Genomic DNA, 14529 nt, shown 5'->3' with positions numbered 1-14529 from the left:
TTAGTTGTGTAGGGATTGTTTGATAAGATGGATGGGGCACACGCGAAAACGTCGTAAAGGTTTGAGTAGTCCACCAGAGATTTGAAGTAGCTCTCTGAGATCAAGCTTATATAAGCATTAGCAGTTCCTACACCCTGTTGTTCCCTCGCGATCTTTTAGTGATAAGGTAAGGCCCTGTCCTAACTTGTACACTTATAACACGGTAATGCTAACAATTGTCCCTAACAAAAGCGTTGGAAACTTCCAATTGGGCTCCAGTATTACGCAGATAACAAAAATTCTCCAACGCGAGAAGGAGTTCAACAACACCAATTTCATCTTCTCTCAATCGCAGCCAAATAGACTGCCTATCGTTATCGAGTTGGAGAACAGAGGTATTCGTCTTACCTTTGACCCATTCGGCCAAAAATTGATACTGATCCAGATCCTGATGAATAAAACGAAACAAAGATACCAATTCAAGGGCAAAGTTCTTCCGGAAGATCTGTATTTCAAAGAAGTCTACAACAGGATCTTTGGACCCACCTATCCTGGTACCATCTATAATCCCTCTTCAGAGAACAACTCGGAGGGTCACGATGGAGAGGAGTCACAGAAACAGTGTCAATTGGGGCCTCAGTATACTCTGTCATATGAAGGGATTTGTTTCCAGTTCAATCTTTCACCCGAATTGAGTCAAAAACTAACATCCTCTGATGACAACGAGGTGGCCATCCAAAACGTAGATGAGCCTCTTCTTTGTCAGGGAATAAACATATTTCAGGGAAAGACATGGGCAGAATATCTTGAGGGTACTGCATTCATGTTGCGACAAAAGTTGACGGAAGAACTTTTAACTCAGGAGATAGCTAAACTTTCTTCTGGATTTTCTATCATCTATGCATTAATAGGTCCCGGCGAGGTTGAATTCAAGCTCAGTCAGCATCCAAGAGGGCTTTCGAGTTTCAAAATAGTGTTAACCAAAACAGAAATGAGTGCTGTGGTAGAAACTTTTGGGCCACCGGACGATTCTGTTCTGAAAGAAGACAAAGACCAGTGGAAAAAAATTCACAACTATTTCAGATACGGCTTTGATGTCTTCTACGATGTTGGCAAACCATTAGCACCTGTGCAAAAAATTGTCATTCACAATAATGTCGTTACTTCCTATGAGTTCTTGAAATACGAGAAATTAACGTGGTTCATGTATAACCAAGTAAATCAGCAGCTCATATGCGACTGTCACACGGAGAAACATAATCTTCCTTTCAGGTATGATTCTGCTAATGATGGTGATCAAATTTACCACGATCACACCCACTCCGATCATAATCATCAGGCGAAGTTAGGTGGGTATCAAAATAATCATGCCTCATTGAATCAGATTAAAAAGAAGGATCATATAATCCTCAACCGCAAAGAGTATGGATTGGACTTTTCAGACCAGAATAGCTCCAGATTTGAGCTAGTGGATTATGATGATCAATTGGAGTGCCAGATGAACTCAAATATGGAACCCACCGGTAACGATTGGGGACTGAGTAAATTGTTTGGATACAATCGGTACGTATTTGAGATTCTGGTTGATAGTGGAGTTATGAGCAGTATCACATTGTTCTAATTCATTCATCTACAACTCACTGGATGCCTATCCTCTGTAACTCCCAAGAGGTACTTGCTGCTGTTGAGTATTCTTAGACAACAGTATCCTTCACCTTCAAGTCCTGCTTCCTTCAATTCCCAGGTTATAGTAGTGATAGCAGTTGTAAAAGTTTGTCTATCTGTCTCATAGCACCGTATAATACAGGTATTTCGTTCGTTGTGTAAGATATCAAAGTGTAAGCTTTGGCCTAGGAGACCGTACAAGTTAAGAGCATGTGAGACAAGTAGCTTCCAGGTGATCAAATCAACTGTAGCGTTGGTCTGGGGTATTTGTAATCTAAAGTAGAACCAGTCATGAGACAAGTTTAACTTCCACGGGGACATAAATAACAAACTGGTGTTCAAATTGATAGAGATTTTCTCAAGAGCTCAAACATGAAAAAAAAAATCAGATAGAAAACTGAGAAAACAAAAAAAAATCCTACTGAACAGGATCAAAATACGCAGATAGAAGATTCACAGAATGACAGAAAAAGGACCTTCTCAAGGCGATTTGAGGAAAAAGTTGGCATCTCTGCAAGAGGAGTCAACCTACTGGAGCAACATCATAGGAACAATTCAAAAGTCATCATCGACAAAGGATATCCAACCCACCACATTGGAGGATCCTGTCAATGAATTAGTCAAAGTGAGTAAACTATTGCACAACGAATCCACCAAAATGGGATTGGTATTCAAAGCCCCTTTACAATCCGGTCCGGCTTATCGTCAAACAGAGAAGTTTGGAGAAACACAGATACTGATGGTATCCATAGCGTCTCAGCTGAATTCCCTGCAGAGCAGAGAAAAACTCTCAAATCTGTTTGTCGACGCTGTGCTATCAGGAATAGAAAAATGTTTAGTTTTGACCTCTGAGATATCGTCAGAATATCAGAAACTGGGGGAATCCAGTGTGAATGAACACGTGGAAGACGATACAAGACTGGCTCCCGTTGCAAAACTTTGGGAAGCCATTGATGGGCTGAAGAGTGTCTGTGAGCAAGGAAGTCCATTTTTGTTAAAGGAAACAAGTAACCAATCTAAAAGGTTGATAAAGGATGCATTGGAGGAATTTGAGGAATGGATTGAAGATCCAAGTTCTTTCAGTGGTGATCCGTTTGGTATCGACGAGGCTGATGACGAAGAAGAGGTCATTGTAGATGGAAAGCTGCTAGAAAAAGCAAGTTATTTCAGAGATAAGTTCAAGCTGATCATGCTTCTCTTGAACCCTTTGTCTGTCAAATCTTACACATTTCTAACAGGACAGGAGATCGACAAGTTGGCTAACAACCAAAGAAAGTTGAGCTATTTTGTCGACGAAATTGTAATCAGCTTAACCATGAACCAAGATTCTGAAGAAAGCAGTGCTCTGTATCAAGATCTAGAGACAGAGTGTGGGAAACTGTTTGAATTGGTCTTGCGGTGCTGTGGAAACGACGACAAGAAAATAAAGTGGTTCACCGTCTGGAAAGAGAAGTTCGACGCGAAGAATTAGCAGAAGAGCAGAGTTGGCAAGAGAAACTAATCGTAATAATGAAAGGAGAGGGGATAACTGGGATACCTTCCCTTATATAGATGGAAGTTCCCCATACTTTAGTCCATATAGCCGGGTAATTTTGGGTCTAGTGAGGCTTCGCGAATCTAGATATCCAGGTCTCGTAGGTGCTCTTTCAAAGAGGACGTTTTACTTCAACTTCTAGTCAATCAAGTTTGTTTCCATGGGAATCCTGACTAACTCAGATAAGGAGATCGTGAAGCGATCAATTCCAGGGGCCTCCAATAAGATCATTGATTGCACGGTTGCGAGGCTTTACATTGCGTACCCTGAACCTAACGAATGGACCTTCACAGGTTTATCAGGCGCAGTGGCCTTCGTAGATGATTTGGTGGGCCACACCTTTTTCCTGAAACTGGTTGACATAAAGGGACAGAGAGGTGTCATATGGGATCAAGAGCTTTATGTAAATTTTGAGTATAACCAAGATCGGTCCTTTTTCCACACTTTTGAATTAGAAGATTGTTACGCTGGATTACTATTCGAAGATATCAAAGATGCTTCTCATTTTCACAAACGGGTTGCTCAAAGGCAGAAGCATGGATCCAAGAAGACGCTTCAAAACAAGAACGCTATAGCGCTGAAAAATCGAATTGAGCCTACCAAGATTGTTGGACCCCGTGGAGATATTGGTACCACCACAGCTGATGATTATACTACTCAACAAAGATCAAGACATGCAAAAGGAGTTATCTACTACGAAGATCAACCTCCCCCTGAATGGCGTTCATTATATAACGAACTTGCTAATGCTGGTATTACAGAAGATATGATCGCCGAGAATAGACAATTCATCAAGGATTATATCAAACAGCAAGGAGGTCCTTTGGTCGGTCTGGAACCACCAATTCCCAGAAAGTATCAACGGTCTGCCCAATCCAAGACCCATGAAAGTAATACATCTTCAATCAAGAAATCGAAGAAGGCGCCTCCGCCTCCCCCGCCCCCTCTATCTCGAGATCCTACTGGGTCACCAACTCCCGCTCCCAATGATGATGAGTATAATTTTGCACCGCCTTCTAATTTCCAGAGATCATTACCGCCAAAGATATCTCCCCCTCCTCATGTGCCTACGCCGGATATCTCCTCTGAAATTAGTCGTGAGAGTTCGGTACCAGCTTCCGTTACTCCTCCAGAATCTCATGAGCACCACAATGAAAATACTGCCGTTCCAAAGGCTGAACCACCAAAGCGGGTATTCAGAGCTCCTCCTCCGATGGCGTTTATAGGACAACAAGCAAACGGACCTCCACCTTCTTCTCTTACCGCCGCTCGCCCTGCTGGGCCACAGTTTTCTTATGGTTCAACCCCAAGCAATCCCAATCTGCAAAGAGAGGGGGTTCCTCGTCCTCCAGGTAATCAAGCTCCACAGAGAAATGCGGTACCTCCTCCTCCTCCCTCAAGGAACAATGTGCCTCCTCCGTTCGTGCCTCAGCCTGGATCACCAATGGGCAATAGCCCTGGTCCTGGTGGAGGAAGACAGGTTCCACCACCACCTCCCCCTCGAGCTACAGGGAACCGAGTTCCTCCGCCAGCACCTCAGCCAAGACGTTCCAATGCTCCCCCTCCACCTCCATCTAGGAATGCAGTTCCTCCGCCGCCACGGGCTAACACTCAGCATACTCCGCAATATGGAGAACAACAACCTGGTGCCTTTATTCCCCAGACTGCTTTTGAACAACCACAGCGTAGCGTACCACCTACCCCAGCATCAAGCTTTGGTCAACCAGGTGCATCTGCACCTCCACCGCTTCCGCCAATGCACCCTCAAGGTAGTACTGGTAGTGGTCCCCCTCCTGCTCCTCCAATGCCTCCACAGGTCAGTTCCAACGGACCTCCCCCACCGCCACCTCCTCCTCCACAGATGTCAACGGGCGGTGGACCTCCACCCCCTCCGCTTCCACCACAAAACGGCTCTTCTGATGCTCCACAAGCTTCATTGCCTCCTGTGAGTGGTGATCGAAGTGCTCTATTGAGCTCCATCCAAAGCGCAGGTCTTTCCAGTTTAAGAAAGACTGATAAAAGCAAGCTAGAAAAGCCATCGGTTTTACTTCAGGAAGCCAGAGGTGAAGTCCCTCCTCCTACTACAACTGCAAATACTGCGCCAACGCCCGGCCAACCTGCATCTTTGGCCGATGCTCTAGCAGCAGCTTTAAACAATAGAAAACAAAAAGTAGCTCGAAGTGATGACGAAGACGACGGTGAAGATTGGTAACATAAACAAAGCAGAATCCACTCAGGTGATAATACATATTAAGAACGCATAAAATGATATTTACTACTACTAGTTTTGACCAGCCCAGTATGCATCTCGGCCCAATAGTGCCAGAGCTGCAATTCCGTATTGTGCGGTAATATTGGTAGTGATCCATCCGCAAGCAGCAGACTGTTTGTTGACTGTTTCAGACGTATCGAGCTTTTCTGTAGTCCATTGTTTTCCCTTGTACTCGGTTTCATCAGTCAAAGTGAAAAATTGATTCCAAGCTTCCTTCTGCAAAGACTCATCGTTTGTTAAAACACTCGAATGAGAGATTAACCTGGCATGCCCCTGTCGAAGAATTTTATCTCCGAAGCTGAACCCGTAAAGTTCAAGCTGTTTCTCTTCTCCGCCGTTGTAGGCCAAACTGTAACGAATCCACTCTCGTTTCACAGCTTCAATCAAGTCGTCATTCTGGAAGTTTATAAATAATTCACTCAGTATTTCTGTTAAACCAAATACTGATGAAAGATGGGATATAGCATATGGCGCCAATGGCAAAGAAGGTTTGGTTATTTGACCATTATCCAAGTTCATTAGAACAGTGCCAGTCGCAAAGCCATAATCTAATACCTCAAACGTCTTGAGAAACCCTTTAATAAGCTTCTCCGACCTCTGCCAACCGGAAGAACGACGCTCATAGTTAGTGAACCATGCCGATGCTAAGGCTGTAAAATCTGTTCCTATATTTACCAGCACATGTCTAGGGGGTAGTACGTCTGGAGCCTTTCTCACTTTTCTATGAGAGTCAAGCACGGTTAGAGAATTTTGTGAGTCGATCAGTTCTTGCATAAGCTCACCAGTACGTTCGTCGCCTCCACTCAAATAGAAGAAAAATCTGCGGTATAAAGCGTTGGAGATTCTGAGCTGTTTGCAACTGTCTCCAAAATGCTGCACGCCGTGCCTGGTGCCTAGACCCTTCCATTTTCCACTATGGTAGACATCAACTTCACCGGTGTGTCTAGTCATGGCTTTCGCAACATCCCAGACCCGTATATCCTGAGTACGTAAAAAGTATAGCCACAACCAAAGGTCAGTTGATAATTCTGAGTTGTCCCAAGCATAACCTCCAACATCATATCTCCAGCAATGTCGGTCCGCATCATAAGTATGCATCACGTCCCCAAAGTCCCAAAATCCATACCAACTGTTCTCTTTAATCTGAGCTTCATAATAATCAAAGAGGAACTCGAGATTGGAATCGACACCAGAAGCATCAGCTCCTGGGGCTATGTGCGGACCTGGTGCCCAGTAGTCAGCAAACACTCTAGTCTTGAAAATATGTTGAGCCTCAGGAACAATTAGATTTGTTGCCCTTACAGTGTTTGAGAATTTCTGAAACTCTTTTTTTGAAGGAGTTGACTTTGGAGTCCAAAGTTGGAACTCGTGGGTTTTAGCAATCCCGTAAGGGTCGCAGAAACCTGGCTCCCAATCTTCGTAGGTGATCTTCATTGCATCCAATTGCTCTTCATAAGTAGGCAAATCCAAGTTTTGATAAGGCCTTAAATCCATAGGTTCACTGTCGGGCGAATACAACCAAAGAGTCAGAGTTGCTAGGTTTAAGTCTAAGTTGGCAACTTCTAGGCCCACGGGATATTGCTCCCAGAAATTTTTCAGACCGATTCCTAACCCTCGTTTAGACGAACCGACAAAAGCAGTTCCATCACTCTTCGTTCCTGAAGATATTTTAACCCAAGAGTTCTTTTCGGAAACTCTTTTTTTCAGTTCAAACCCATAGGGCGATAACTGAGAGAGTTTAAAATCATTCCAACGTACGACGTACTTCAAGAGATCCTTCCACTCATAGTCCCAGTCTGCAATGTCTGGGAGCCTTTCTCCCAATACTTGTCCTTTTGAAATGGCTTTTGGTACCGGTTTCCAAAGACCAGTAAGGTTTTGAGAGGCTTCAGCAAGTACTCCACCTTCTGAACCACCGAGTCTTACATATTTATTAAATGGCTGCGAAGTACCCAGGTCAATGTCAAATGAAATACCTAAACTTTTCAATCTGAGGCCTTCAGGAAGCTGGTACAAGAATGTATGTTGTGCGGCTATGACATCAGAATGCAGACCAATATAAAAACGAAGCTGATACGGAACCTGCGTAGGGACTTTATTAGCAATCACATGAGCACCAGTGACAAGGACCACAATCTGAACGTGAGATCGTGACTCTATTTCCACAGATAGGACTTTGGAATCTACGCTGATTTGCGTGTTTGCTGACTCATCGATTACTTGCAAATGACTACGGCCATTGTAGACTGTATCGTTTAGGTTCTTGATAACGCAATCATCACCAGCATTTCCGAACTCAACTCGCAGGTTAGGGGTTTCAATAGCCACATTTTTTGTTTCGGGAATTGAAAAAACTGCAGTTGTGTCCTGATGCGTCGTCTCCTTGAGTCCCAAAGACAAGTCACCACTTAGTGTTCCATCGTCAAGAGTGGAGTGAGCAGACCATTTGATGGAACCATCCGGCCAATATGCGAGAGGTTTTGAGCTCAAGGCCCGTGGGCTTGAAGCAGATGCAATTTGTAGTCGATCCAAATCATTCTCATGAAGTTCGCCTAATCTCCACGGGACACCGAACGACAAGACATGAGGCAACGTTTCGAGATGAGATTTTTTATGGCAAAGCTTAACCATCCGTCCCTCTTTTTCTTAGAATAACCTAAAAGTGAAGCTATGCAAGAGCGGAAAAATGGTGGGAAAATATCAGTAGTGGTACGGGTGGTCACACAATGGGAGCTGATTAGTGATTGGCAACTCGATTACTCATGAACCCCTTCCTTTGTAGTCTGACGACAATCAAATCTGTGGCTCATCTTAATGCGTAATCTAAGTTGAGATGCAGATATTGCTTGTTTCTCGTGCATAATAAAAAGCCACGGTACCAATTCAAGGTGGTATGTCCCAACTTTTTCTCCGTCATTTAAGTGTTTCCACCATTTTCAAAGGGGTGTTTCCACCATTATCAGTCTAAAAGATTGCAAGCCATAATGATGTTATAATTGGCCTGAAGTGAGTGCTTCTTCGTCTTCCTATGGTTTTCAAACCCCCCTATGGTTGATATATAACTGGAGCTTTGTTATGGGGTAGAAAAATCTTCTGCAAGGCATGTCTGACAACGAAAAGAAAGCGGTTCAAGAACCAGACACTTACTCGATCGGGAGTAATTCCACTTCGACTGCTCTTGAGAGCGGGCACGCCGTGAATCACGAAAATATCAAGAAGAAAGTAGGAGCAGTTTCCAAAGACTTTGCTGGTGTAACTATCCGAGAAGATTCTGCGGAGAAAAGACCAGATATTCCACCTCTGGGTGAACCTTTGGTCAGAAACGCTTACAAAACTAGTTTTGGTGCATTTTTCAGCAGGAAAACAAAAACTGAACCCGATGCCATCGCTACACAGCCATCTGCCTTTGATGATCCAGATGTCGCTGATGTTTACTATCCAAAGCCAACCTATCAAGATTATCACAGATTTGACCCTCTCGCTCGTTGGACTTGGAGAGAAGAGACAAAAATTGTTAAGAAACTGGATAGGACCATTCTGGTTCTGGTATGCGTTCTATTCTTCAGTTTGGCTCTGGATCGTTCTAATATCAGTCAGGCTAACTCTGCTGGTTTCTTGACTGATCTTGGGTTGACTACCGATGATTTCAACGTTGGGTCAAATCTGTTCAATGCTGCTTTCATTATCACAGAAATTCCGTCCCAAATGATCGGTAAGAGGATTGGTCCTGATCGTTGGGTCCCCATTCAAGTTTGTGCTTGGAGTATCGCTTCTGGTGCCCAATTTTGGATTTCTGGTAAGAAGAGTTTCTTTGCTTTGAGATTCCTGACTGGTCTCTTGGAAGGTGGTTTCATTCCAGACATTATGCTGTATCTTTCCTATTTTTACACAAGAACTGAACTCCCGGTCCGGGTTGGTGTTTTCTACTGTGCAAATGCTTTCAGTGGTATTCTCGGTTCTTTGATTGCCATTGGTCTTTTGAAAATCAATTCGTTTGGCCACTATGGATGGCAGTATCTCTTCTTGATTGAAGGTTGTATTACTCTCATTATCGGTATCGCTGCTTTCTTTATCATGGTGCAGGGTCCCACACAGACCAAATCCAAGTTATTCCCTAAGGGATGGTTTTCAGAGAGAGAAGAAACTATAATGGTAAACCGGTTGTTGCGGGATGACCCCTCTAAGAGTGATATGCACAATAGACAGTCTGTTACGCCAAAAGAACTGTGGAAAGTGTTGGGAGACTACGATCTATGGCCTATATACGCATTGGCCATGGTATTTTCCATTCCCCAGATACCGATAAAGAGATACCTTACTCTTACTTTGAGGGCATTAGAGTTCACTACCACTGAGATCAATCTCTTAACAATCCCTGCTTCGTTTCTGGCGGGAATCATGTCAATTGCTATTTCATTAGTCAGTGAGTTCTTCAATGAAGGTTTGATTATCGGTATATTGTGTCAATTCTGGTTGCTTATTATGGTTATCATTGAATACACCTCTGTGGAAAAGATATCTCCCTGGGGACAATATGTGTTGCAACTGTTCGTTGTTGGTGCCCCAGTCCCCCAACCGGTACTAATCGGTCTATGTTCCCGTAACTCATATTCGGTTAGAACTAGAACAATAAGTGCATCATTGTTCAACATTGTGGTTCAATTGTCGAACATTGCTGGTGCTTATATCTACAGGGAAGACGATAAGCCTTTGTACAAGAGAGGTAACAGACAGTTAATTGGTATTTCTTTGGGAGTCGTTGCCCTCTACGTTGTCTCCAAGACATACTACATTCTGAGAAACAGATGGAAGACTCAAAAATGGGAGAAGCTTAGTGAAGAAGAGAAAGTTGCCTACTTGGACAGAGCTGAGAAGGAGAACCTGGGTTCTAAGAGGCTGGACTTTTTGTTCGAGAGTTAAACTGCATAATTTTTTCTAAGTAAATTTCATAGTTATGAAATTTCTGCAGCTTAGTGTTTACTGCATCGTTTACTGCATCACCCTGTAAATAATGTGAGCTTTTTTCCTTCCATTGCTTGGTATCTTCCTTGCTGCTGTTTATGAGAATACGGTCGAACGTGTTGCTCCTTAGCACAGCGGGAGCCTTAGCCTTAGTCTGGTTTGCGGTAGTGTTTTCCTGGGACGACAAGAGTATTTTTGGAATCCCCACACCAGGCCATGCCGTGGCCTCTGCTTACGACAGTTCGGTTACCTTGGGGACTTTCAATGACATGGAGGTTGACTCTTATGTCACCAACATCTATGATAATGCTCCAGTGCTAGGTTGTTACGATTTGTCTTATCATGGCTTGTTGAAAGTTAGTCCTAAGCATGAAATACTTTGCGATATGAAATTTATAAGAGCCCGAGTCTTGGAGACCGAAGCTTATGCTGCTTTGAAGGATTTAGAGCACAAGAAATTGACTGAAGAAGAAAAAATTGAGAAACATTGGTTTACGTTTTATGGTAGTTCAGTATTTCTGCCCGACCACGACGTGCATTACTTGGTTCGACGGGTGGTCTTTTCAGGAGAAGGAAAAGCAAATAGACCAATAACGTCTATTCTGGTTGCTCAAATATACGATAAAAACTGGAACGAACTGAATGGCCATTTTCTGAACGTTCTGAATCCAAATACTGGAAAGCTCCAGCACCATGCATTTCCGCAAGTTCTGCCTATTGCAGTAAATTGGGACAGAAATAGCAAGTATCGTGGACAGGAAGATCCTAGAGTTGTTTTGAGAAGGGGTCGTTTTGGTCCTGATCCTTTGGTGATGTTCAACACTTTGACGCAAAATAATAAACTTAGAAGACTTTTCACTATCTCTCCATTTGACCAATACAAAACAGTCATGTACAGAACTAACGCCTTTAAGATGCAGACCACTGAAAAGAATTGGGTCCCATTTTTCTTGAAAGACGACCAGGAATCTGTCCATTTTGTTTACTCGTTCAATCCTCTGAGAGTACTCAACTGCAGTCTTGATAACGGTGCATGTGATGTTCTATTTGAGTTACCACATGATTTTGGCATGTCTTCCGAGCTACGTGGTGCCACTCCTATGCTCAATCTTCCTCAGGCAATCCCGATGGCAGACGACAAAGAAATTTGGGTTTCATTCCCAAGAACGAGAATATCAGATTGCGGGTGTTCTGAAACAATGTACAGGCCAATGTTAATGCTTTTTGTTAGAGAAGGAACAAACTTTTTTGCTGAGCTTCTCTCCTCTTCTATTGATTTTGGTTTGGAGGTTATACCGTATACCGGAGACGGATTACCATGCAGTTCAGGCCAGTCTGTTTTAATTCCCAATAGTATTGATAACTGGGAGGTTACGGGTAGCAATGGAGAAGATATTTTGTCATTGACATTTAGTGAGGCGGATAAAAGTACCTCTGTGGTTCACATCAGAGGATTATACAAATACCTGTCTGAATTGGACGGTTATGGAGGTCCAGAAGCGGAAGATGAACACAATTTTCAACGTATCCTTAGTGATTTGCATTTTGACGGTAAGAAAACGATAGAAAACTTCAAAAAAGTACAATCATGTGCATTGGATGCTGCCAAAGCCTATTGTAAAGAATATGGTGTCACTCGTGGGGAGGAAGATAGACTAAAGAACAAAGAGAAGGAAAGGAAAATAGAAGAAAAAAGAAAGAAGGAGGAAGAGAGGAAGAAGAAGGAAGAGGAAAAGAAGAAGAAGGAAGAAGAGGAAAAGAAGAAAAAGGAAGAGGAAGAGGAAGAGGAAAAGAGGCTTAAAGAATTGAAAAAGAAGCTTAAAGAACTACAAGAAGAGCTTGAAAAGCAGAAAGATGAAGTGAAGGATACAAAGGCGAAGTAGGAGACGGAAAACGGAGAAAGGAGAACGGAGAACGAAGAACGAAGGGAGAGAGAAGCAAAGGGAAGAGCAAGGTATTCTGGAGAGATTAAGAAAATAGTAGAATAGATTTAACGAAACTGAAACTGAAAGACCGAAAAAAGAATGCAGAAATTAAACACCATAGGGCAGATTGATTCCGTAATCGGTTTCTTGCTACTATATCTTTCTAGGCTGTCTATAATCCTTTTATAATTTAATCTGCTAATATCGCTGTCACGATTATTGACATCGACTGTATTTCAACACACAGGTCTTACAGATAGCATGGGGTTTCCAGTATTTGATTGACATTTCCGTTTTTGCATAGTCCATAATATAAGGATCAAAAACATGAGATGTCGCAAGGCCTCTTAAACATGAAATCTCCGTTTACCTTCCGCCATACAACCTTACGCATACAGCAGCTCGGTTTCTACATAGAGTCTTTTCAAGAACCGGGGTAAAAACCGTTTTACATAGAAAGAGGTAAAACGTTGTGATCATGTGACCGCTGAACATCTCCGGAACCAACACTTCGCGATCTTTTTTCGTCTGTCACATACTCAAGGTAAACTAAGTTTCACAACACGAAGGCTCCGTATCATAAATCCTCAGAGTTGAAGCACTGGCCCCCATCTAATAAATACTCCGAAATGAGTCAAATCCAGTCAAGCCAAGTGGGGGCGAAAAATATGCAAACCGCACAGCCTCAGGCTCAACAAAGACCAATCAATGGGTCTGTGACCCTGAGCAATGGCCAGAGGATAAACCCTCAGAACTTGACTCCACAACAACAAAGATTATTGCAACAGAAAGTACTGCATCAGAAACTCAAAAATTACAAATTTGCCGAAACGAGTGAGGAGATACTTCACAAGTACGAAAAATTCCCTCCCTCTTTGACTTTTCACATCCACGAAAATCATTATAGATTTGGCGATCAGGATGGGGTCATACCAAAAAACTCAAGTGTTATTAAGGCTTTCCTGGAGTATGTTGCACGAGAGGAAATACCACCGGCGTTGATAGAGGTAACCAAGGATGCTGGTGTTCAACTATATGAAGGGTGTATCATACTCAGAATATATGACCATAGACACTTGGTCGCCCATATCAATGATGCAAAAGATTCTCAACACGTAAGTTCAGAATCGTCCGCTAACAACACAAATAATGAAAAGAAAGAACCCTCAAAAGTTCCTAAGACTTACACAACTATTCTCAGACCAACGCAGTTGTCATTATATGCTGATTTGTTGTACCAAACTGATTATTTACAAGTTAGATTTACAGACTCTTTGTCTTTGAATATTGAAACGGAAATCCTAACAGCCTCAAAAAGAAATCTTGACCTTTCTGTTCCTTTGAACCCTCACAGAGCCACGGCTAATTTGAAACCAGAGGTAAAGTATCCTTATTACGACCCTGAGACGGATACCGTGGTGCATGAACACAGGCCAGATGCTCGTGGTAACATGGTGAATGCAGACACTGTTGACTACAGGAAATTGCATGAGGATATGGCGCAGCATGGCTCTGACTATGAGAGGTTAATGCTACTGTTGAGTGATAGATTCGATGACGACTCCCAGACACAGGGTTCCTCTGTCACCTCCAGCCAGTTCATGAGGCTGAGGTTTGTAGAAGCTTGGAGGAAAAAGGAAGAACGTCTTCAAGAATCCGGAGGCTCTAGTCAACGTCAGAGACCCCTTCAACCTGGCCAGATTCCGGGGATGTTGTCAAGCTTTAGTAGTAATACAGGAAACATGAATACAATGTTGGACAACTTAACACCACAGCAGAAAGCTGCTATTCAACAAAGAATGATCCAGCAAGGAAGAGCTCAGCCACAGCAGCAGCAGCCAGACCAAGAGCAACTACAAGAGCAGCAACAACAACAACCGCAACAGGCCATGTCACAACAACGTCAGCAGCAATTACAGCAATTGTATCAACGGCAGCAACAACATAATCAGCATCACCAGCAAAACCAAGATGAACTCAGTTCTTTGGATGACAAGAAGATAAAAAAACCTCCAGCTAAAAAGCAAAAGAAAATGACCAAAAAGGAAATGACTACACTTCATCAAAACGTAGCGGGGAAAACTATCCCTTCAGCTGAAAGTACTCCGCCCACAACAGCAGCCAACAAGAAAAGAGGCACCTACAAGAAAAAAAATAAGTACATCCTAATAATAAATGATTAGATTAAGTGC

The 14529-nt window shown here is 42.9% G+C and overlaps 7 protein-coding genes across 7 annotated transcripts; 6 read left to right on the top strand and 1 right to left on the bottom strand.

Annotated features, from left to right (window-relative positions):
* Positions 1-205: 205 nt before the first annotated feature.
* PAS_chr1-4_0625 (Hypothetical protein) lies at positions 206-1600 on the top strand (the record flags this gene model as incomplete). Its single annotated transcript, XM_002490720.1, has 1 exon — positions 206-1600. The coding sequence occupies one exon, from the start codon at positions 206-208 to the stop codon at positions 1598-1600; it is 1395 nt and encodes a 464-aa protein (XP_002490765.1).
* Positions 1601-2104: 504 nt separating this feature from the next.
* PAS_chr1-4_0624 (Hypothetical protein) lies at positions 2105-3115 on the top strand (the record flags this gene model as incomplete). The annotated part of the gene is made up of 1 exon (XM_002490719.1): positions 2105-3115. The coding sequence occupies one exon, from the start codon at positions 2105-2107 to the stop codon at positions 3113-3115; it is 1011 nt and encodes a 336-aa protein (XP_002490764.1).
* A 223-nt stretch (positions 3116-3338) lies between these two features.
* Positions 3339-5390, top strand: PAS_chr1-4_0623 (uncharacterized protein; the record flags this gene model as incomplete). The annotated part of the gene is made up of 1 exon (XM_002490718.1): positions 3339-5390. One exon carries the CDS (start codon positions 3339-3341, stop codon positions 5388-5390), a length of 2052 nt encoding a protein of 683 aa, XP_002490763.1.
* Positions 5391-5459: 69 nt separating this feature from the next.
* On the bottom strand, positions 5460-8081 carry PAS_chr1-4_0622 (Hypothetical protein; the record flags this gene model as incomplete). The annotated part of the gene is made up of 1 exon (XM_002490717.1): positions 5460-8081. The coding sequence occupies one exon, from the start codon at positions 8079-8081 to the stop codon at positions 5460-5462; it is 2622 nt and encodes an 873-aa protein (XP_002490762.1).
* Positions 8082-8552: 471 nt separating this feature from the next.
* Positions 8553-10370, top strand: PAS_chr1-4_0621 (Major facilitator superfamily; the record flags this gene model as incomplete). The annotated part of the gene is made up of 1 exon (XM_002490716.1): positions 8553-10370. One exon carries the CDS (start codon positions 8553-8555, stop codon positions 10368-10370), a length of 1818 nt encoding a protein of 605 aa, XP_002490761.1.
* A 140-nt stretch (positions 10371-10510) lies between these two features.
* PAS_chr1-4_0696 (uncharacterized protein) lies at positions 10511-12295 on the top strand (the record flags this gene model as incomplete). The annotated part of the gene is made up of 1 exon (XM_002490715.1): positions 10511-12295. The coding sequence occupies one exon, from the start codon at positions 10511-10513 to the stop codon at positions 12293-12295; it is 1785 nt and encodes a 594-aa protein (XP_002490760.1).
* Positions 12296-12966: 671 nt separating this feature from the next.
* PAS_chr1-4_0620 (uncharacterized protein) lies at positions 12967-14520 on the top strand (the record flags this gene model as incomplete). The annotated part of the gene is made up of 1 exon (XM_002490714.1): positions 12967-14520. The coding sequence occupies one exon, from the start codon at positions 12967-12969 to the stop codon at positions 14518-14520; it is 1554 nt and encodes a 517-aa protein (XP_002490759.1).
* Between the last annotated feature and the right edge of the window lie 9 nt (positions 14521-14529).

The sequence above is a fragment of the Komagataella phaffii genome, chromosome 1 (genome assembly GCF_000027005.1).
Source record: "Komagataella phaffii GS115 chromosome 1, complete sequence".
In the NCBI taxonomy this organism is placed as follows: domain Eukaryota; kingdom Fungi; phylum Ascomycota; class Pichiomycetes; order Pichiales; family Pichiaceae; genus Komagataella; species Komagataella phaffii.
This window is presented reverse-complemented; position numbering and strand designations above follow the sequence as displayed.